This window comes from Lactuca virosa, chromosome 5 (genome assembly GCF_052849685.1).
Source record: "Lactuca virosa cultivar CGN04683 chromosome 5, Lactuca_virosa_CGN04683_v6, whole genome shotgun sequence".
Lineage (NCBI taxonomy): Eukaryota > Viridiplantae > Streptophyta > Magnoliopsida > Asterales > Asteraceae > Lactuca > Lactuca virosa.
In genome coordinates this window covers 19,909,759-19,934,945 of record NC_136430.1, presented here as the reverse complement: position 1 = coordinate 19,934,945, position 25,187 = coordinate 19,909,759, and the positions used below count along the sequence as shown (strand labels likewise).

General features: G+C 40.1%; 1 protein-coding gene across 1 annotated transcript; it reads left to right on the top strand.

Annotated features, from left to right (window-relative positions):
• Positions 1-21,051: 21,051 nt before the first annotated feature.
• Positions 21,052-21,950, top strand: LOC145115856 (uncharacterized). The gene has a single exon (XM_079052215.1). It carries the CDS (start codon positions 21,134-21,136, stop codon positions 21,338-21,340), a length of 207 nt encoding a protein of 68 aa, XP_078908341.1. The 5' UTR covers positions 21,052-21,133; the 3' UTR covers positions 21,341-21,950.
• Positions 21,951-25,187: the final 3,237 nt, after the last annotated feature.

The following is a 25,187-nucleotide window of genomic DNA, read 5'->3' as shown; positions in this document are numbered from 1 at the left end:
TACAGACTCCTCCAACACCTTGAGGTAAAACGACTGTTACAATCGGATACAATCGTTAACGGAACACCGTGAAGCCTCACAATTTCTTTCACATAAGAATTCGCAAGTTTATCCATAGACCATTTCTCGTTGGCTGCTATGAAATGCGCACTCTTAGTGAAGCGATCAACGACCACCTAAATCATGTCATGACCGTTCCTTGTTCTGGGCAGTTTAGTCACAAAATCCATAGTGATGTCTTCCCATTTGCCCATGGGTATAGGCAAAGGTTCTAAACTCCCATACGGTTTCTGATGTTGTGCCTTAACCCTAGCACAAGTTACACACTTGTCCACATACTTTGCAACATCGAGCTTCATCGTCGGCCACCAGTAATAGGGTTTTAGATCCCAATACATTTTCGTACTACCGGGATGAATCGAGTACATGGTTTTGTGAGCTTCTTCCATCAGAAGACCTCTTACTCCTCCCGCCTTAGGTACCCAAATCCTATCTTTGAATACCTTCAGTCCTTGACCGTTTGTATCAAACACCAACTTTTTGCCCAAACGTTCCTCCTTTCGGTCATTTCTCTCTAAAGCTTCCTCTTGAGCTTTCTTTATACTTTCCACAACTGTCGAGACAACTTCAATTCTCAACGCTCTTGGCCTTTTCTTTTCAAGATTTACCTTCCGACTAAGAGCATTAGCAACAACATACGAAGATGGTCATGAACTCGTCGAGTTGATGAACAAACTCGGCGAGTCCGTTGAAGATTGCCTTAAACTCGATGAGTCGTTCGAAGACTCGGCGAGTCGGCTAGGGTTTCTCCCAATTCTTGGACACGTATGAACTCGACGAGTTAAAAGGGAACTCGAGGAGCCAATCAAGGATTTCACGACCTCTGGAGTTCAGGAAGTACTCGATGAGTCGGTGAACTACACTCGACGATTCGAGTCAACATGGACTGTTGACTTTGACTGTGGACTTTGAATTTGACCAAAAGTTGACCAGTTGACTTATGAGGGTACTCTGGTAATTTGGAGATTTATGAAAAAGGGTTTTATGGTAACTATAGGTGGTGGAGTTCGTGTTGGTGATCCGGGAGTTGAGCTTTCTGGTTTCAGACGACAGTTGCGAGGTGAGTTATCCTCACTATACTAAGGGGTCTAAGGCACCAAGGCCGGCCTATTGGATATGTTATCCTAGCAGTGTTAGATGTTGAGTATGAGTTAGTATTGCATGCTAGTAGTTATGCCAGTTAGCTAGACCTGTAGGACTACCTGTGATGTTATATGATTATTGCATGCTCAGTGGTTATGTGGTATGTATATGTTATGTGGGATGGGTTGAGGTTGTACTGCTCCGTGCGGTAGCCAACAGACCTTAGAAGCATTCCAGTTACGGGCTAAAGGGAGACTCGTACTGTGGGCTCGGGAGCATTCTAGTTACGGGCTAAAGGGAGACTCGTACTGTGGGCTCAGGGGTAATCCAGTCTGTAAATCTGGGGACCCATTACATGTTGTTCAGTTTGTTATGATATGTTTATATGGACAGTATGTGTATCGGTATTTTGGGGGAACTCACTAAGCTCTCGGGCTTACAGTTTCAGTTTATTGTTTCAGGTACATCAGGGGATCGCGGCAAGGCGAAGGCATGATCGTACAACTCCTCATGTTTTATCTATGTTTCTGGGAAAACTCTGATATTATACATTTCGAAAACAAAGTTGTAATGATTTTTAATGGTTTGAAATGTTTTTTTAAAAGTTTAAATTGGTTGAATTTTCGGGTGTTCCAAGTTGGTATCAGAGCCTTGGTTTGAGTGAATTGGAGGAAGACTCATGTGACTCCAGTCTCAAATCAAGGAAAGGATTTTCAAAATGATTTTTTTTTCAAAAAGGTTTTCAAAATAAGTAAAGGAGGATGCAGGGTGTACGATCAGCCGAAGCCAGTAAGTAGACCCCAAAATACCATACAGTTATTTGATTACGTGATATGTTAGAACAACATGCTAGTACTAGGCTAGGGATCTTCAGGAATTGCATGACAGAATTGCCTGATTACATGATGCCTGCTAGCCTAGGGTTTCCTTTATATTAGATTGACATCATTACTGTAGTTGCTTAGTGTATGCATCACGGTTATACATAATTAAGATCTTATAGCCTAAGAATGTTTGATTTGTCCTTATGTTTTGTTCTTGTTTGATTGGGAGCTTAGGGTAGGATTGGATATTCGAAAGTCTATCGGGTCCAACGTTATGTATGGCTAGCATACACTAGCACTGCAGGGTTCGTGGAAGTTTCATGGATGGGTGGGTTGAGTGAGGCCGAGAGGCCAGTTATGAGATATTTAGCATTTCTCTAGGAGTGAGGATTGAGCGCTCGCCATGTTGTGTATTCAGTTAGGGCATTGTGATGATGCTTGAGATAAATATGGGTAGGTGTGGAAGGTAGTATGGGCCCGTACTACTGAAAGCACAGGACCCATACGCGTGTCAAGTAAGTCACAATCCCTAGGGTTAGTAGGGAGTTGGCTCCCAGTTATTTATAATGATTATTTGATATCTTGTGGTATGTTTCAGAATGGTGATGACGAGGCGCTTTGTGGCTGGATCCGGTTCGGGATCCGGATCAGGGGACAGAGGCCAGGAGGGGCCGACAGCACCTGAGCCGGTGGTGCAGATGGGTATAGAGGAGTTGGATGCCAGGATCCGAGAGATCCTGCATGATGAGGTTGCTTCTGCGTTCCAGGCACAGTTACCAGAGATGTTTAGGTCGATTAAGACCGTCATGGTGGAGTACTTTGATGAGCGCTATGCAGCCCTTGCAGACACAGCCGCCGCAGCAGCTGCATCAGCTGTATCAGCGGCAGGGGGAGGAGTTGGTAGGGGCTTTCAGTATAGGGACTTCGATAACACGAAGCCCCTACTTTTGATGGGACGCAGGATCCCATCAAGGCTATGAGATGGATTTCAGATGTGGAGGAGTGTCTCTTCACCTGCTCGTGTCCTGCTGACCAGAAGGTCAGGTGTGCTCTGAACGTGCTTAGGTCTGGGGCCAAGGATTGGTGGAGACTTGCGACTGGGTCGTACACTGATGATCAGAGAGCTGCTGTTACTTGGGAGCAGTTCAGGGACATGTTCCGCGCCCGTTACATTCCGCGGGTTGAGCGGGAACGTTTGGCACAGGAGTTTCTGAGTTTGAGACAGGATGGGGAGTCGGTGACGGAGATCACCCATATGTTCACTGAGAGGGTGATGTTTTTCCCGGAGTTTGCTTCAGAGCAGGCTCAGATGACCCGTTATCTGAGCATGCTCAAGACGAATATCCGTCAGTTTGTGTCTACCCAGCGATGTGATACTCTTCTAGAGTTGCAGGAGGCCGCCAGACGGCATGAGCTAGAGATTGAGCTGCAGTTGAGGGAGCAGCGGCAGGCCCCGACACAATCTCAGCCGGCGCCGAAGCGGTGTAAGACCGCTGATACTAGGACCGGGGGTCAGCATAGCCGCACTTGTGGGAAGTGCGGCAAGGGTCATTCTGGTGTGTGTCGAGCTGATAGTGGATGCCACAGGTGTGGCAAGGCGGGGCATTACACGAAAGACTGCCGCCAGGAAGTCCCGATTTAGGGTATGAGGTTATGTTATCACTGCGATCAGGTTGGCCACATTAAGGACAACTGTCCGTTGCTAGCCGCCAAGCCGGCCCATGCTCCAGCGCCGACTACCTTGAGGATCACGGATGGGAGACCAGTCAGGGCAGAGCCTCCGAAGGCTCAGGGTCGTGCTTTCCAGTTGACCGCAGAGGAGGCCAGGGCAGCACCAGATGTGGTTGTTGGTACGTTTTTAGTGAACTCGTTGCCTACTTTGGTCTTATTTGACTCGGGGGGCGAGTCGGTCCTTCGTATCTCAGTCATTTAGTAGGGAGTTCAGTGCGCCAGTAAGCGAGTTAGAGTGTCTGTTGCGAGTGTCTATCGCCAACGAACACGGGGTTTCTGCTTCTTCAGTTTATCGAGGGTGTGATTTGGAGATTTTCGGGGTGTCCTTTCCGATAGATTTGATTCCGATCCCCATGGGGGAGGTATGCGTGATTGTAGGCATGGATTGGCTCAATCGGTTTGGTGCTATGATTGATTGCGAGGGCCAGCGAGTGGTAGTTCGAACCCCAAGTGGGGGAGAATTGATTGTATATGGCGAGGGCACCAGAGTGGGATCAGGGTTTAGTTCAGCTGCCAGGGCTCGACAGTACATTCAGCACGGGTGTGCGGGTTATCTAGCGTATGTGGTAAATACGCGGATGAGAGATCAGACATCAGTTTCAGAGGTTCCGGTAGTTAGGGAGTTTGCTGATGTGTTCCCGAAGGAATTACCTGGAGTACCTCCGGAGAGGCAGGTCGAGTTCAGGATCGACCTGGTGCCAGGTGCGGCCCCTATCGCTAAGGCGTCGTACCGATTGGCACCACCAGAGATGCAGGAGCTGTCATCACAGCTTCAGGAACTGCTGGGCAAGCAGTTCATTCGACCTATCAGTTCTCCATGGGGAGCACCGATTCTTTTTGTCCGGAAGAAGGACGGTTCGCACCGGATGTGCATTGACTACCGGGAGTTGAATAAGTTAACGGTGAAGAACCGTTACCCACTTCCGAGGATAGACGATCTCTTCGATCAGTTACAGGGCTCATCTTGGTTTTCCAAGTTAGACTTGAGGTATGGGTATCACCAGGTTAGAGTGAGGGAGGAGGACGCGGAGAAGACCGCGTTTCGGACGCGTTATGGACATTACGAGTTCGTGGTGATGCCGTTTGGGCTCACCAACGCGTCAGTAGTGTTTATGGACCTGATGAATCGGGTCTGCAGGCCGATGCTCGATCGTTCGGTTATTGTGTTCATAGACGATATCTTGGTGTATTCCAAGACCCGAGAGCAGCACGAGGAACATCTACGGGAGTTACTGGGAGTTCTGAGACGGGAACGGCTGTATGCTAAGTTCTCGAAGTGTGAGTTTTGGTTACGAGAGGTCCAATTCCTCGGACACCTCGTTAACCAGGAGGGGATTTTGGTCGATCCGGCCAAAATCGAGGCGGTTATGCAGTGGGAGGTTCCGAAATCTCCCTCGAACATCAGGAGCTTTTTGGGATTAGCGGGATACTACCGGAGATTCATTCAGGATTTCTCCAAGATTGCGGTACCCCTCACTCGTCTGACGAGGAAGGGGGTGGATTTCCGGTGGGGCCCTGAGCAGCAGAGGGCGTTTGAGACCCTCCGACGGCGATTGTGCAAGGCCCCAGTTTTGACTCTTCCGGAAGGAGTCGAGGATTTTGTGGTGTTCTGTGATGCGTCCATCACGGGACTAGGGGCAGTCCTCATGCAGAGGGGACGGGTGATAGCTTATGCATCGCGGCAGTTGAAGCCGCATGAGACGAGGTATCCTACTCATGATCTGGAGTTGGGGGCGGTGGTTTTCGCCCTCAAGATATGGAGACATTACCTATATGGGGTCCGTTGAACCATATACACGGATCACAAGAGCTTGAGACATATCATGGATCAGCCGAACCTAAACATGAGGCGGCGCAGGTGGCTGGATGTAGACAAGGACTACGATTGCGAGATCCTTTACCACCCTGGTAAAGCGAATGTGGTTGCGGATGCTTTAAGCCGCAAGTCAGCTGGGTCTTCCACCCCAGCGGTATGTATGAGGATAGCAGTGGACTCTCCGCTTGTGAGTCTGATCAGAGATGCCCAGGTTGAGGGCATGCGACCGGAGAATTGGAAGCTGGAAAGGATCAAGGGTGAGAATACCCGGTTTGAGCAGGATAGTCGGGGATTATTGACCCGATGCGGTCGAATTTGGGTTCCGATGTCTGGTGGGGTTAGGCAGACGGTTATGGAGGAGGCTTATAAGTCTCACTTCTCTATTCACCCGGGGGCCACCAAGATGTATCAGGATTTGAGTTTGAGCTATTGGTGGCCGTGCATGAAGCGCGATATCGCTTGGTACGTCGAGAGGTGCTTGACCTGTAGGATGGTCAAGGCTGAGCATCAGAGGCCGCATGGCAAACTGCAGCCATGGAGATTCCCATGTGGAAATGGGAACATATCACGATGGACTTTATCACCAAGCTGCCGAGGACGACGAAGGGGTTTGATGCCATTTGGGTCATCGTGGATCGATTGACCAAGAGTGCCCATTTCTTGGCCATACGGGAGAGTTCATCGGCCGATAAGTTGGCCGACGTGTACATCCGCGAGATCGTGGCTCGCCATGGGGTTCCGGTCTCCATTGTCTCCGACCGGGATGTTAGATTTACCTCCTATTTCTGGCAAAAGTTCCACGAGGAACTGGGCACGCGGTTGCACTTCAGCACAACATTCCATCCGCAGACTGATGGTCAGAGCGAGTGGACCATTCAGACCCTCGAGGATATGTTGAGGGAATGTGTCATTGATTTTGGTGGGAGTTGGGATTCCCACCTACCTCTTGCAGAGTTTGCCTACAACAACAACTATCATTCCAGCATTGGCGCCCCGCCATTCGAGCTGTTGTACGGGCAGAGATGTCGCACCCCAGTTTGTTGGGGTGAGGTTGGTCACAGGGTGATGGGTCGGACGGAGGTGGTCTTGTAGACTACCGAGAAGATTTAGCAGATTAGGTAGCGGCTGCAGACCGCTCAGAGTCGACAGAAGAGTTACGCCGACCGGCGCCTATTCGAGCTGGAGTTTCAGGTCGGTGACATGGTACTCCTGAAGGACTCGCCCTGGAAGGGTGTGATCCGCTTTAGGAAGAGGGGAAAATTGGGTCCCCGATATATTGGGCCGTTCAGGATCATTGCCAGGGTTGGCAAGGTGGCTTACAGGTTAGAGCTGCCGGAAGAGCTTAGTCGGATCCACAGCACTTTCCACGTTTCGCAGCTGCGAAAGTGCATCATGGATCAGGAGGCGGTGGTGTCGTTGGATGATATTCAGGTCGATGAGCGCCTGAATTACGTAGAAAGGCCTGTGGCTGTACTGGAGAGAAAGGTGAAGATTCTGAGGAACAAGGAGGTACCTTTGGTGAAGGTACAGTGGGAGCATCGGAGAGGGTCCGAGTGGACGTGGGAGCCAGAGGCGGAGATGCGGGAGCATTACCCAGAGTTATTCGCTACAGTAGACTTCGAGGACGAAGTCTAAGTTAAGTGGGGGAGAATTGTAACATCCCAACCGTCAGGTGTCATTTCTATTCCATTTAGATTTCATGTTTTAAGGTCTACTCGACGAGTTGACGCTGTGACTCGTCGAGTAGCAGCGGGCCAGGACGCGTCATTTAATGAGTGACTCGTCGAGTCGGCATGGGGGACTCGACGAGTAGGCGCTGGCAGTGGAAAACCTAAATTTCAGGGTTTTTGCACCCTATATATTGGTCCATTAGCGCCTCCCACTGTCCTCTATCACCTCTTGAGACCCAGAAACCATAATTTCCATGAGTGAGAGCTTGGAGAGTGTATTGGAGATTTGGGAAGTGACTTTTGTGAAGGGAATTTGTAGATCAAGAGGCTAGCATCAAGACTTCTATGTGGATCCAGAGTCTACTTCAGTTTGGGCACGTTTTGGAGGTAACCAGCTGTTACCTTAACCTCTTTTTCTTCTAGAATCATTCATATGTGGAAACTAGGGCTTTCTTTAGTTATTCATGAAGGGATTTTGGTATGGGAGCTAGATCTGAAGTTGAAACTTCAGATCTGAACCTCTTTTGAGTCCTAAGTCCATAAAGTTTCCAGCTCTTGCAAGGATGAGACTCTCCTATGGTGTAAAGCTCCATTAGAAGCTTAGATTGGTCATTTAGAGCCTTTAGGGCCTTGCATGCGTGTAGAGTTTGCAACTTTACGTGATAAACATGCCTTAGAAGCTTGGATCTGTAATCTGGAACCTTGGCATGGCTTAAAAAGTGTCTGCATGGATGACGATCTGCAGGGACTCGGCGAGTTGCATAGTCAACTCAGCGAGTCATATGAAGATGGTCATGAACTCGTCGAGTTGATGAACAAACTCGGCGAGTCCGTTGAAGATTGCCTTGAACTCGATGAGTCTTTCGAAGACTCGGCGAGTCGGCTAGGGTTTCTCCCAATTCTTGGACACGTATGAACTCGGCGAGTTAAAAGGGAACTCGACGAGCCAATCAAGGATTTCACGACTTCTCGAGTTCAGGAAGGACTCGACGAGTCGGTGAACTACACTCGACGATTCGAGTCAACATGGACTGTTGAATTTGACTGTGGACTTTGACTTTGACCAAGAGTTGACCAGTTGACTTATGAGGGTACTCTGGTAATTTGGAGATTTATGAAAAAGGGTTTTATGGTAACTATAGGTGGTGGAGTTCGTGTTGGTGATCCGGGAGTTGAGCTTTCTGGTTTCAGACGACAGTTGCGAGGTAAGTTATCCTCACTATACTAAGGGGTCTAAGGCACCAAGGCCGACCCATTGGATATGTTATCCTAGCAGTGTTAGATGTTGAGTATGAGTTAGTATTGCATGCTAGTAGTTATGCCAGTTAGGTAGACCTGTAGGACTACCTGTGATGTTATATGATTATTGTATGCTCAGTGGTTATGTGGTATGTATATGTTATGTGGGATGGGTTGAGGTTGTACTGCTCCGTGCGGTAGCCAACAGACCTTAGGAGCATTCCAGTTACGGGCTAAAGGGAGACTCGTACTGTGGGCTCGGGAGCATTCCAGTTACGGGCTAAAGGGAGACTCGTACTGTGCGCTCAGGGGTAATCCAGTCTGTAAAGCTGGGGACCCATTACATGTTGTTCAGTTTGTTATGATATGTTTATGTGGACTGTATGTGTATCGGTATTTTGGGGGAACTCACTACGCTCTCGGGCTTACAGTTTCAGTTTATTGTTTCAGGTACATCAGGGGATCGCGGCAAGGCGAAGGCGTGATCATACAGCTCCTCATGTTTTATCTATGTTTCTGGGAAAACTCTGATATTGTACATTTTGAAAACAAAGTTGTAATGATTTTTAATGGTTTGAAATGTTTTTTTAAAAGTTTAAATTGGTTGAATTTTCGGGTGTTACAAGTTGGTATCAGAGCCTTGGTTTGAGTGAATTGGAGGAACACTCGTGTGACTCCAGTCTCAAATCAAGGAAAGGATTATCAAAATGATTTCTTTTTTCCAAAAGGTTTTCAAAATAATTAACGGAGGATGCAAGGTGTACGATCAGCCGAAGCCAGTAAGTAGACCCCAAAATACCATACAGTTATTTGATTACGTGATATGTTAGAACAGCATGCTAGTACTAGGCTAGAGATCTTCAGGAATTGCATGATAGAATTGCCTGATTACATGATGCCTGTTAGCCTAGGGTTTCCTTTATATGATATTGACATCATTACTGTAGTTGCTTAGTGTATGCATCACGGTTATACATAATTAAGATCTTATAGCCTGAGAATGTTTGATTTGGCCTTATGTTCTGTTCTTGTTTGATTGGGAGCTTAGGGTAGGATTGGATATTCGAAAGTCTATCGGGTCCAGCGTTATGTATGGCTAGCATACACTAGCGCTGCAGGGTTGGTGGAAGTTTCATGGATGGGTGGGTTGAGTGAGGTCGGGAGGCCAGTTATGAGATATTTAGCATTCCTCTAGGAGTGAGGATTGAGCGCTCGCCATGTTGTGTATTCAGTTAGGGCATTGTGATGATGCTTGAGACAAATATGGGTAGGTGTGGAAAGTAGTATGGGCCCATACTATTGAAAGCATAGGACCCATACACGTGTCAAGACCATTCATGAAAGTGTTCATGTGACTTCACTTTCATGTGACTTAATAATGCCAACTAGTTTGGCCAATGAATAATTCTTAAACTGTTCATGAGCTTTAACAGTTGAGACCACCGCCATCCATTATTGTCTAAGACCATTCATGAAAGTGACCTTCTGCTCGATCAACTTTCGTTCTATTCCATGCTTAATCATCCTACTAAGAAGATGATTGTATCGGTTGAATGTTTGGCTAAGATTTTCTTCCAGCTTTTGTTTGAAGTCACCGAACTCCGAAAGCAGGAGTGTTTGGGTAGAATGTTCGAGATCAACATCTGTAGAAAAAATCTCTTTAAGCCTGTCCCAAATTTCTTTCGCCGTTTCACATGAACTTACCAAGCGGAATGTGTCAGACTGTAGAGCGAATCTTATAACTCTCATTGCTTTAATGTTACTGGTGAGTTTGTCTCTCTCATCCTTAGGAACCTCCTTCATATCAACGAGCAACTGGTTATATTCCTTCTGAGTTTTGATGATTCTTTTGGTTTCAGAGGGAACAAAAGGACCCAAAGTAATAGCTTCCCAAATCAAATACCCATTGTCTTCTAAGCCGAGAACATGGTCTTCAAAATGAAGAGCCCACACTTCATACTCGTGAGGATATAAAATCGGAATTCTTGTGGTTGAACCTATGTTGTTTGAGATGTTGATTGGATTGGATTGAAAATCATCGTGCGGCATTTTGACTTGTTTTTCTGTACCTGTAAAGAATCAGACTTGTAAGATAGTATTAGGGCAATATCAAGATCACGGAGTGTAACATCCCGTTATTTTCTCTTTGTAAAGTCAACCCTAGTCAACCAAAGTCAAACTTGGGTCAACTAAAGTCTTCTTTATTGTTTTGGGGTTTTATTAATGTTAAAATAATAACCTTTGTTTATTAAAAATCCTTAAAATAAATGTGGTTGAAATAGGAAGGGAAATGCTTAAAAATCGAGAAGTCTCGCATGTATTTTCTTCCTTTGCTTCGGACCGCAAACCTTAGGGCCGCAAAAGGGTCACGATCGTGAACACCTTAGACCGTGAACCCTCGCAACCGTGATCATCCTAGCCGACCTTGCAACCGTAAACGCTTCTCGGCCAACCGACTTCGGACCGTATACGAGGTTCACGGCCGTGAACCCCTCGGATCGTGAACCCTCGCATATATAATAATTTCAGCCGATTTTTCTTCACTTTTTACATTATCAAACACCCTTCCAAGCCTTTTTCTCTCAAGTATCACCAGCCAAGAACACAAAGAAAAACCTCTCTCCTCAAGAACATGTTATATTCATCCCTTCTCATCATATTCAAGCAATAGTCACTAGTTCTTCACAAGATCTAATAGGTATCATTTCTTGATCTTGTTAACACTTCATGAACATCTTTTAATCTTCTTATATTAGATTGAAACCCATTAATTTCATCTATTTTTCACGAAGAACATGAAGAACAAGCACCTGAAAATCTTTGAATCTTCTTAGAAAGTAGTCTAGGATCATCAAGTGTTTATCATTCTTCAAGAACTTAGGGCCGTGAACTCCTTCAGGGCCGTGAACCCGTCATACTCTTGGGCCGTGAACACCTCTCCTGGCCGTGAACACCTATCAGATTCCATTTTAGCTTCTAACACTGCAATTTGTAAGTTATACTTATAAAATTAGTCCAATTTCCAATCATTCCTATGATTATATTAGCTAATTGGATGCGTATATGTTATACAAATAACTATATAGGACTTGTTTTGTTGCGGGATTTCACTCGTGGAACTAAACATCCTATACCAAATCATCATTTGAATCACCCTCCAAAAGGTGAGTTCATACCTCCGTATTTTCATAGTTTTTACTGTTTTAAGGGGGGGGGGGGGGAATACAAGTCTAACACAAGGATTTTGTGTTATAAACAAATGGTTTCAAATATCTTATCAAAATGGATTTTAGTTATCATCAAATCAAATGATTTTTCAAAGATTGTGTTAAAATGACATCAAGTCTACAAAAGTATTTCAAAATATTAAACTTCTTTTAATTGGTTTTATAAACTTATATTTTTCCCCATAAATCATATTTATATACATTTATTTATATAAATAAGATTTAAAAGGCTTAGGACTGATAAACCACTTTGGTTCCTTTTCCTTGTTTGGATGTGGGATTATAAGTATCGGTTATTTGTCCGAGTGTCATTTAAATTTTACTTATATATATTTGTATATGTATATAAGTATAAAAGCTATTTCATTCAGTTAAAATACCCTTTGTAACATGTTGAGCAAGGTGTTGCATTCATGAATACTCATTATCAATTCAGAAAGTACATATAAATTATAATAGGTATAATTTATGATTCACGGAACATTAATTTACGATTCAAGTATACTAAAGTACATCGTTTTACAAGAACAAAGGTTTAATACAAAACTAAACAAGAGTATACATCTTTCATATACATGTTAAGAATACTAATTCAAGAACATACTGTCAATCATTTATTTCAGAATGATTGGGTTTTCATAACTATTATACATGTAACGTTTATATGCTTTTTATGAGTCATTTAATACAGGTTGTTTAATTCATTTAAACAATATAGTTAAAGTCCTGACATTATAACCAGAATCTCCAACCGGGGATCGAAACAATGTGTGTATAGATCTATATTGGGATTGACAACCCCGCACTCCGACTACTAGCTACAGTCAGGCATACATGCCTACGAGTGACACTTGTTATGAACAGCTTTCAATGCCTTCAATGCGTTGGGTCAGGCCATCTAGTCTCAGTATGGTTATAATAACTCATTAAAAAGATATTAACAATACGTTAGTGCATAATTAACTAAACATAAATACAATTTCAAAGTACTAGTTTTACAAGATACAATTTACAATATTACATTACAGTTTACAATAACAGCTGGTGAAGCCAGGCACACTCACATTACAAGTTTTACAAAAGGAATACTAATACAGAACATTGGTTTACAAACAGAACGGTTTTATGAGATTAAAAATATTTTTCATATACAACAGAAAATACAAGATTTTCTGGAACAGTATACATATTCTATAAACAGAAAACATTCTTTCAAATATAAACTCTTATGCACTCACTCAACTTTATGTTGATACTTTTTTTTTCAAATTACTTGTATTCTCAGGGAACCAGTAGACAGGTATTCCCCGAGCTTTTGAGAAGATGGAGCTATTTTGAGTCTTGTCTTCTTCTTTTGTATAACTATTTGGTTTCAATATACAATGATGAAACACATGTAAATACTTATACTTTTTAAATACAGTGGTTGTTTGTACTCTGATTACTATAATGCATCCCAAACCAGACGGCGGAAACGTCCGGGGGTGGATGACTCGGAGTGACGTCAACAAAGTAATGACGGCTACAACAGATTCGATAAAAGCGGAAACCCTAATGATTTCTTCAAACATAAGAGATGTGTATGATATACACAGCCTTCTTCTCTGATACCAATTGTTAGGAATAAAATCCTTTAAGATCGTTTAGATTCAAACAGGTAAAGTGACAACACGATATGAAAATAAGAACACAAGATGTATCAACTGGTGTCGAATGATTAAAGACACACCTCAGAAGAACTCTATAAAGAATTGCTACTATAGAGGTGTGTTAGGGTTACAGAGAAAAGATTAATTCAACAACTCACAACTACGGTGCATGCGTGCACTATATATATACTATAACCCTAATAATTAATACGGATGGACAGACCCAAACAGTTTACATAAAGGACAGCCCAATGACATAATCTAATATACCAAACAATAACCAAATGTTCCAAACACAAAACAACCAAATAAAAATACCTCAAACCTTACAAACTTCATCCATGAAAAAAAAAGGAAAACCACTGTTGTAAACATAAAACAACCAATTTCAATATTCAAACAAAACCACATAAAACCATCAAAGGTAACTGCTTAAAAGGCTTTTTTTTTGCTAGACAATTCCTAGCATCGTGATATGAAGGTTGGCCACAACATACACATTTCCTTTTGGCCTTTGATGTTTTAATAATCTCCTTTGCACTCTTAATCCTTGTACGCCTACCAATTTATTTGTGTTGTAAAGCACTTGGATTCTCAATTTCAACCACATATAGTTGACGTGTCTTGTTCTTTATTAAATGTATGTTCATCAAAGAACTTATTCTCTAATTCTTTTATACAAGACATATAATCTTCCAACTTTCGTTTCTCAACACTTCACAAAGATAAACATTTGTCAACACGTGCAAACACATCAATAGCAACCATATAAACAACATCATCATTGTCATCATATCTAAATGTTTTTCACAAATTCTAAAATGGAATAATACCTATTTTCCAACGTCGCAAAACATACTTTTTGGGAATTTCAACAATTTTGTAGGATCTAAAATCACAAAATATAAGACGACATAATATACCAATATGCACAAAATATCATGCAACCACAATTGAACTCATTCTCAAGCCTTTTCATTTTGACCTAAAAATTGTAAACAACAAAATTTAAAGTTCAATTATATTATAATTTAACCTAAATATTTATAAAAATATAAACTAATTTTAAATTACCTTAAACTCTTTGTCATATAATATATATATCATCATAATCTTCACAATCGTCATCTTGATCCTCATTCTGGTCATGATTAGATTGCAAGTTCTGGCTATTATTCTCCTCAACAATTGTAACATAATTGAACTCTTCATCACTATATTTAGATATTTGAAAACATGATACAACTTAATATTTTATTTCCTTTTGAACTACACGGAAAATTGAACATGCATATTGTTTGTACGCATTAACCTCAACATTTAAAAGTGTAGGCATTCTAGGATACTTCTCAATGTCTTTAAAATCAAATACACTTTGGTTATGCATTTTCTTCTCCATATCCATTTCAAAAGAAATCATGAAATGTAACAGCCATACAATTTATAAAATTTTTAAACTTTTTAAAATACCAAAAACAACCAGTTATTACAAATTGTTTTCAAAATAGTTTAACATCAGAGAAATCCCATAAATCATAACACAAAATGTGATGAGGTGCACGATCAAGCCTTCGCCTTTCCGCGATCATCAGAGATATCTGAAACATAAATCCAAAACTGTAAGCCCAAAGCTTAGTGAGTTCCCCCAAAATACCAACACCATACAAACCAGAACAATATCATGAACAAACAATATGCATACAGAGCCTTCAGCCTGACTGGACCGCCTCACCGGGCCTTCAGCCTATCTGGAGCGCTCACAGAACCTTCAACATCACTGGACCACCACACCGGGCCTCCAGTCTATCTGGACCGTTCTCCGGGCCTTCGGCCTGACTTGTATGCCCCGCTGAGCCTTCAGTCTATCCGGGCCACCTTGGGTCTGTTAGCCTTCAGCACACAGCAGGACCGCCTCAACCCACCCGCCATCGCACAACATCACATAAATATTAAACGCTAGCTAGCACATACAATAATCATACAGGCCTAACCGATCATCAATCATAGCATTATCCTATGTACTAGGACACAGATCTAACATATCACTATACATAGCATCATATGATAAACCAGGATACAATCCAAAGGGCCGGCCTCGGTGCCTTCGACCCTGTTAGTATAGTGAGGAGAACTCACCTCACACTAACGTATCAAACAGAACCTCTGGCCGCTAGCCCACGAAAATCTCGAACTATCATAATAAATAAACCTCCAATTAATAATTGGATTATCACCTCAAATCCCTTAACTCCTAGTTGTCCATTAAATCTTCATTAACTGGGCCAAACCCAAGTCCAACCTTGATCCAAAAGGTCCAAAATTTACAAGGCCCATAATTGGCCCAATTTTCCAAAATGGGCCCAACTACTTATTGGGCCTTATCCTAAGGTCCAACTTTCTAAATGGCCCAACACTCAAACTCAGAAAGTCCAACAAGGGCCCAAGATGTGCTGGCCCAAAGATGGTCCAAAACCACAACACAACTCGCAAAGGCTCATCAAAAAAACGTACGCTGGGCGTACTACGAGGCTACGCGGGGCGTACGCAAGCCTCACATTAATTGCAAACGGGTGCGTTGAGTGTGTACGCGGGGCGTACTCTGCTCTACACGAGGCGTACCCTCGCAGAGTTCAAAACTCTAATAAGTGCTTAATGACTTAAGCACTTAAACCCAACTTCTAGATCCAACGACCAAATGTATCTCAGAACCATAAAGTCTCAAACTTTAAGACTTTAGACGTCCAAAAAGTCCTTAATACATGGTATTAATCCATTAAGACCTCCAATAAGAAACATGAAGCCAAACTAGCCAAAGGGACTTCATTTTTATAACTTCGAGCCCTTCCTAGGGTCTGAAGGGACAGCTCAAAACGTCCAATACAAATCATGCACAACTTTGGGACTTTTGGGACAAGAAGAGCACCAAAAAGCTATCAAAACTAGATCGACACAATACAAGCACAAAGGCAGAAGCTTTTTACCTTATGGAGCTTCTATATAACAAGATGATCCCAGATCTACAAGCTTGCTTCACTCTCCAAACACCTTGATGCAACTTCTTCTTTTTCAACCACACAAGAAACACACTCTTAGCTCTCTCTCACACACACACACACCAAAGAGAAGCTAGGGTTTGCCAAAAACGATCTCATAACTTGGAGGCTGAAAGGATGGGGGGTCAAGGGTCCATAATGGGGTTTAAATACCCGACAAACCCTAAAAGTTAGGGTTGCACTCGGACATACGTACACCCTGCGAACTAGGGCGCACCCTAGTATGCCTAGCGTACTCATATGTATGCCTAGCGTACTCCCCCTCTGACCAAAATTACCAATTTGCCCCTCAGGCCCCTTAGGGCTAAATTCCACCAAATTCAAAGACCAACATGACATATTAATTACCGAGGGAAGGATTTGAAAATACCTGGAATCATGGGATGTTACATGAAATTCACTAGATTCGTACCATAATTTGTTTGGGGGTTGGAATGAAGCATTAGAACTCTTTGCACGAGAAGTCGTACACATTAAACCCCACATAGGTATGTCGAGAAAATACTTAGGAATCCAACGTTCTCTCAATCAAAACATTTCATTAAACCATTTGTTATCATTCAAATTATATTCATTAATGAAAAGCTTCCATCCTTCTTCAAATTGATTTCGATCAATCTTCGAGTTCCATATAAGAGAGTTGAATCTCTGCTTAAATTCGACATTTTTGTATAAATCCCAACAAACCTGAATATATATATATATATATATATATATATATATATATATATATATATATATATATATATATATATATATATATATATTGAACATTATTAACCTTTTGTATTTAAATTTATGTTGTAATGTAAATATTCATATTAGAAACATAGACAATTCATTACATATAATCATAAATTCATAATATTATTGACAAACCTTATTATGAAGTGACTTAGGCAATGTCAAGCCTCAAGTTTTTCCGAGCCTTTGCGAGCGACGTCGTTTGTAAGGCGTGACTTAGGGCGACAATTTTGTATATAATTAATATTTTTATATGTATTTTCTACTATTATTCATTTTTATATACATATATGATTTAAGGCGGCATTTTGGTAAAACTTGACGACAAGTACAAGCCTTGGAGCCATGACGTAGCCATGACGAGCTTTTTAGAACCTTGAATAAGCCACATACAAAGCCGATGATTACTCAATTTCTTTCTTCATAGCTACATCCTAGTCCGATAAAACAAACAAATGTTGTTTTTAAAAGCTCACATGAAACATTCCAACAACCAAATACATGATTCACCATCCTCACGACTCAACAAACCATTACCAAAAGTCACACATCTTTTATGATTATCAATTCCAGTAAATGACACAAAAATCTTATCATACCTAAAATATGTAAAAAAAATACAAATGGTTATTATATTTGTTTAATTAACATATGATATAATAAAATGTAAAATAGAACTTATCATTGGTTCAAAAATAACATTGAATGAAACTACATCACCAAACTCTATATAATGTAGCTTAAAAGTCTTATCAAGCCAAAATACAACATCAAGCTTCTTTTTATCTGTTTTATACTCAAATGAAACGTTATTAACATGATTGACTCTTTCTTTCATCTTATCCACAAGATATTGGGCATCGGTGCCACCAACATGACAATTAAGGTCACGAGCAAAATTCTTGAAGTCGTTGACATTTCCAACATGGTAGTTCCATGTGATCCAATAAATAGTCGATGTGCTGATGTTGCACCAAAATTCTGACTTGACATCTTAAATATGAACACTTTTTGCATATAATCAAGTTTTTTTTTTAGACAAATGCATGTTCTCCTTAGAATACAATCGATGGTTATGTCTTTCCTCAACATCATATATTTCAAGTTGAGTTGACCTAGGAATAACTCTACACTTTATACCAGCTTCACATCTTGATCGATGCATATCAACCCTCTTTTTATATCTAGATTTAGATTCTAATGTATGAACTTCAGATGTGTTAGGATCACCCTGATGATTATGTCTTTCCTCAACATCAATCATTTCAAGTTGAGTTGACCTAGGAATAACTCTACACTTTATACCAGCTTCACATCTTGATCGATGCATATCAACCCTCATTTTGTATCTAGATTTAGATTCTAATGTATGAACTTCAAATGTGTTAGGATCACCCTGATGATTACATACAAAATATCTCAATATAACATATCTATTGATCATCTTCCGAGTTGTTTTCCTAACATCAAATCCACCTTCAATAGCATAATAGTAATACATAGCTTTGACATGATCATAAAATGGATATTTTGACCACATTAATAGCCTTATTCCATCGAGAACATTTGGTATCCAATATATATGACCTATAGGAGAATGATATTGATTACTACCAGATGATTCATCAACGAAAAACTTGCATACAACATAAATTACATTTCAAATATAATTATTATGTATCATCATCCAGTTCAACAAAGAATGTGTTTTATTTCTAATAATAATTAGCCAAACCTATATGAGTTTCAGGATGATCATAACCACCTATAAAATCTTCATCAACAGTATTAGATTTGAGAATTTGAACGGTAAATATCACTTTCGTTCATGTTATAACCAGACTTCATATTCATATCCTCAAAATAACTTCCATTTTCACCATCAACATTACAGTTACTGTTATCATGACAACAATTACTATCATCTTCTAAGAGCAAAATTCAAGGTTGAATCGTATTAATTCATTTATGACTACCAACATATGGTTGCAATCCTACACGACAATATGAAAATAACAACATTTAAATCTATATCTCACATATTTTTACACAACAAATATAATGAAATCTTGATATTATTATATGTGTGCATCAAACATTAAAATAAATACAAACGATAAACTTACTACGCTTGTACGTATGAACGGTTTCATCTACTTTCCTCTTCTTCAATGGAAAATTGCATGAATCATGATAACCAATATGACCACAAACAAAACATAGAACATCGCCTAGGAGGCCTAAGATTTGGCATCTCTTGTTATTGTTTATTACTAATAAAAAAATTAGAATACATATGATAAAGTACACTTTGAATCGTTGAAGACGATACCACTCTAACAGATTATACAGACTAATACAGACAATTATCATTTACATGAATTCAGGGATTTGATTTAATCCTGCCATTAATAAGTTTATGAATAAATTAATCTACCCGCACTTGAACCGCACCGAGGGTATAGTATTCCCTGGATTTAGTCCTACCCAACAATCACATAGTACGGTTTGACGGTATACCGTCCGGACTTGGCAATTAGCATATCAACATCACGTCGGAGATTACTACCAAGCTAGGACCACGTGAATGCACACCCATTTAATCATTTAGACATTGCATGACACATGAGAGATGGAAATTTGAATAAGGTCGTCACATATTTTTCTTATATTATATATAGTTTGTATTTGTATTTTTTTTGGCCCGTTACCATTTATTGGTTGAGATGCGCGTATGCATGCATCTATACAAACAAGCAACATTAATTTATCACAACCAATCGCAATCGTCAACTTGACGTCCATCAGTATATGGTCAATTTCAACATTGAAGGCCATACATGTACATAATCGGCATAAGCATACGCAATGGCTACAATTAGAAATTTATGTTTCCAAAATCAGTTGCCTTTGTTGAAACCCGAAATTGAATCCCATTGTTGCTCATATATATCTCAATAAATCATGATAAATTGGTCAAGAAATATAATATAGAAATTTCTTGCAGTTATAAAAGTATGTCACTGTGTCGCACTAATTTTGTTTGGTCATGGTAAGGTTGGCATTTGCGTTTGGTTTTGTCAATGAATGCATTCATTAGGAGGCAGTTGGGGAAACCCCAAATGCCAACCCTTTCAACTTCATGTTCATATGTCAAATTACTTGTTTATTAAGTAATCAAAGAAAGACAAGGGACTAAAATGTCCACCATGTTTTGTGACTTTGTTCATTTTTGATAGCGACTTGGTGTGCAATTTGACAAATAATCTCATACTAGTTGTCAGTTAGTATCAATAACTTGTCTAATCCAATTTTGGCAAAAGCTAAAGACCATGACTATAGTAAACTTTTCGCATGTCCATGAAATTGACAAATCCTTCCATAATTTTTTTTATGCATAGTGGGCGTTTGGTCTAGGGATGAGCATTGGTTCCGATCCGATCCGGACCAGAAATTGAGCCGGACCGGTTGAAGGGGGTACCGGTTCCAGCGCCGTTTTTTTTATATTCCAGAACCGGGTTTGGCCCAAGAAACGGTTTTTTTCAGTTCCAAACTAATACACAAAAACCAAAAACTGAAAAAATAAATATAGTAGAACTGGAAACCATCCCAATATGTAATTTAGGTCCGGTTCAAAGCCGTTTCCGTTTTTTTTTTGTCTGTCTAATTAAGATAACATGATAGAATACATTTATTATCTTTTACAAAGTTTATACATGTTTAAAATTGATTTATAAAAATAAATTGAGCAGAGGGTTTGTATCTAGTCCGAAGCAAAAAAAACCCCTTATCTACAAACATTGTGACACGTGAACCTCTTGTACAGACCATAATACCCTTTCCACGTGGTAATCATCAACGGTTGTGAGTAAAACCCCACCAATCACGCGTACGTTGTTCGTGCATAGGCTTTTATAAAAGCCCACCAACATGAACTCATTCAGACCACAATTTTGTCGTCGAAAAACCAACGGTCCATCCATAGGACGTTCTTTTCCTCAAACAGTAATCGATCGAATAAGAAGCTTCATCTCGGCATGGTGGTGTTTTGTTTTTTGGTCGATCAGACTCTAAAGATGCGGCGGACGAAGCCGGTGGCCGGATCATGTTCAAGGTGCGGCCGGGGAGCCAAAGTCGCGGATATGTCGACGGCGACGAGGTTCTGTTACATCCCATTTTATTGGCGATCGTGGAAAGCCATCGTCTGTACGTCATGCGGCGCCACCCTTAAAACTTATCGATGACATAATTTTTCATACAACTGATAGGAATGTAGACGTTCTTGATGTTCATAATCATTTAATTGTATCGTCTTTATAAGGAAAGACATGCCGACTGCTGGTTTCAGAGCTTCACTTCTATCTTTCTTGTCGTTCTGAAAGAAACTGACTGGTGGGTATGGGTATCTTCATATTTCAAAAGACTGCAAGATGACCTAAACGTGGGTTTGATAATTTCCATTTTTTTTAATAAGAAATTAACTAATTTGTGGGTATCTTACTATACGGAGATGATAATAATATAAAAGTTTTTGTTTAGAGTTTAGGATGTCAAAAACTCAAGTTTAGGATGTCAAAAACTTAGGTGGGACCCCAAACCCGTGAGTACGTATCTCATATGGGGATATTTATTAAAAAATAATCCGGAGCGGGAGCAAGGGAGGGGCAAAGTTATTTGGGTGGGATGGGGAAATAGGTAGGCTGGAAATTTCGGAGAAGAGGGTGAGGGTGGGGAAATGGAGAAATTTCAAGGATGGGAATCCGTTTGCACCCGCTGTATATCTTTGTGACTTTGTTGTTGTCGTCTTAGAAGAAATTGATTAAGTCATTAAGTGAGTGACTTTCTTTTCAAAAATTGCATGATAGCATAAAACTATCGGTTCGAATTTTTATTTTTCTTGTAGTTTTGCGAAAAAAAAAAACGAAATAGTTGGTGCCATTATGTGTATGATAGCATGATAGCATAAAACTATTGGTTCGAATTTTTATTTTTCTTGTGTAACCAATCTAAAAATGTTAGGTTGAAACTTGAAATTCTATTGTTATTGTCGTTATAAATAGAAATAGAAAGGGATTTATGTGCATATCCATTTTCCCAGACAATTTAAAAGTTAAATCTTGGATTTGAATTTGTGAGTGTTTTAAATAGAAATAGAAATAGAAAGGGATTCATGTGCATGTCCGAAACCGAAACCGGAGACGGGATCAGTTCAACAACGACCTATTTTATGCTAAGTTCTAGATCAGATTGAACTGGATGATTTCTTCAAAAACCGAGTTGAATCGGTGTAATAGAAACGATAAAAAAAAACTATTTGAACCGATTTATTAGACTTGAATAGTTGGATTTCAATTAACTAATTGAAAAACAGTTCGTTTCCAAAGAAAATTGAATAGCTCAATAGTAATCAAGAGGAGTGTACACAACTCCAAGACCAACACATACCACCGCCATATGTAGACCAATGGTTTAATCGGTTGAACCGACGGTCGAGCCGGTTGAACCGGAAACCAATCATTAGATCGGTTAAACTAAAATTTGGAGTAAATTATACAAATCATCTCTCGTGCAGATGTCAAAAGACATGTTCAGTCCCTGATTTTAAAAATTAACTTGGATCGTCCCTTATATCTTAAAAAGGTGCGCGTTTCATCCCTAATTTCATTAACCTGCCTAAAAAGACAAATTTACCCTTATCTATTTCAATTTTGATTTATTTTTAATTTGTTTATATTATTAACAGTCAAAAAAAAAAAAAAAAAAATCGGGCCCAATACCACAACCCTTAACCACTCTAAAACCCTACCTACACCCTTCTTCATTAGGTTCTCTTCTCCAACTTGGAGTCACCGATGCTACACAGAGAGGGAAAGAGAGAAAATACCATCGCCGATGTCGTCACCTGTGCACCACCATCTTTGCAATCACCACCGTAAGCTCCCTCTACGCACCTTCGTCTCTGCAAGCTCCATTTGCAACTTGTGCACCACCGTCTCCACTAAGCGAACATCATTTCTAATCTACATCACCGTCAGATATGCACCTCATCGTCTCAGAGTTAGAACCCTTCATTTTCTCTGGTTTTTGCTCCACCATCAAATAATTTTGTCAGATGTGGTTGTGGCACATCTCGAACAACAAATTCCTTGTCTTTCTCTTCTAATCTATTTCCAATTTGTACATCTTGTTTGAGATCGGAGATGCTAAGGGTGTGTTTGGTTGTGAAAAACTTTTTTCATTTTCCAAGAAAATATTTTCAGAAAATAAAGTTGAGTATTTATTTTCAGTTTTCAATGAAAATTTTAGAAAACGTGTTTGGTTGGAAACGGTGGAGTTTTCATTTTCCATCTTAGAAATTTAGAAAACTTTAGAAAACTCTAAAAATCACTTTTCTAATTTACATACAATTTGGAAAACAAAATATTTTCATTTTCTTGGAAAAAATTGAAAACTGAATCAACCAAATGCGTTTTCCAAATTTTCATTTTCATTTGAAAATTTTCATGGAAAACTAGAAAATTTTCCATAACCAAACGCACTCTAATCTTTTCCTTAATGACTTTTCTGTCCTCTACGATGGGTTTGATCAGTACATGATTGTTTCTTGATTAAGTGAAAAAATTAAAGGAAGAGAAGGATAAACGGGGTTGAAGATGAGATTGGTCTTTTTTGTGACATCCCCAAATTCACGGTCATTTTAAAAATTTTGTCTATGCTTATTTAAAAATCATAGTATCCATTTTAAAAAGTAGTATTGCGGAATTTGTTCTCAGAAAAACATGATAATAATATTATCAAAGTATTTCCGAAGAAATGTATTTTGTTTATATTAAAACTTTGGGATGTCACCGTCAATAGAGAAACATAAGCATAAACAGACCTTACATTCATTTACACTAATGAATTACATCTCCTTTAATCTCTCAGTGTAATGTGTCTTCGTATCAATACATGTGATACAAATAAACTGAGTGGGTCAGGTTGGGAAACCTGGTGAGTAGATATGGTTTTCAACCCACAATAATATAATTATTATGTTCAATCATCAAACAATTAACCCAATTACCCATCCCCATTATCTTCTTTATTCTTAAGTATCTTCCCTAAGAATCATCTATTCCTCAATATTTATTCCTAAGGATTGTCCTAAGGAATAGGCACGAAGTCCATCGCTGTCAGGGTTTATATAACAGACACTAAGTCCATAGTTGCCGATGTTATCTGGTAGGCACTAAGTCCATAGCTGCCAATGTCTATCTATAGGGAACTAAATCTATAGCTGCTAACGTTCATTTGTAAGGCACTAAGTCCATAGCTGCCAGGTTTTTTTAGAGTACATCTGGTGAACACATCATTCACAACACCTATAGGTTGCGAGCCTGCTAGCGTTCTACTGGACTGTCTAGAATAGTCCGTGGCTGTTATCTATATTCTGCTATATGACTGGGCCATCGCTTGGGTCAAGGCTTCTCATCATCTTTCACCTCTCATCATCTATATTATCTTTCATCTCTCATCATTCATCTCATCATTCATCTCTCATCTCATTTTTTATCTACCCATCTTTACCCATCATAATTATAGGTATAAAATACGTATACAGTTTAAATCGAATAAAACATGTATATTTTGTTCATCTGTAACGACCCAAAAATCAAGGGTAAAAATTTCATTTTTAATATAGCTAACACATTGATACCATTTATTTCAAACGCCTCAAGTCATCATTAAGTAAAACATTTATCAGAGTTCATCCCAAAATCAATCATTGCGGAAATCATAGGTGTGTGTACTGCGATCAATCCGAGCCCTTCATTTCCAAATCGATGAAACCTGAAACCAAAACTGTAAACCATAAGCACAAAGCTTACTGAGTCCCCCAGAGCATACCCCACACACAATCCACATAACACATATCGTATTAGCTGTAAAAGCTATCTCTACCGTTATCACATATCAATCAGCTATAAAAGCTACTATACCACGTATCACATATCAAATAGCTATAAAATCTCTCTCTACCATTAGCACATATCAATAGCTATTTAAGCTACTTCTGCCACATATCACATATCAAATAACTATAAAATC

What these genes read in the sequence shown, in the direction of transcription:
- LOC145115856 (XM_079052215.1), top strand. Translation starts at nt 21,134, where the DNA reads ATGGTGGTGTTTTGTTTTTTGGTCGATCAGACTCTAAAGATGCGGCGG.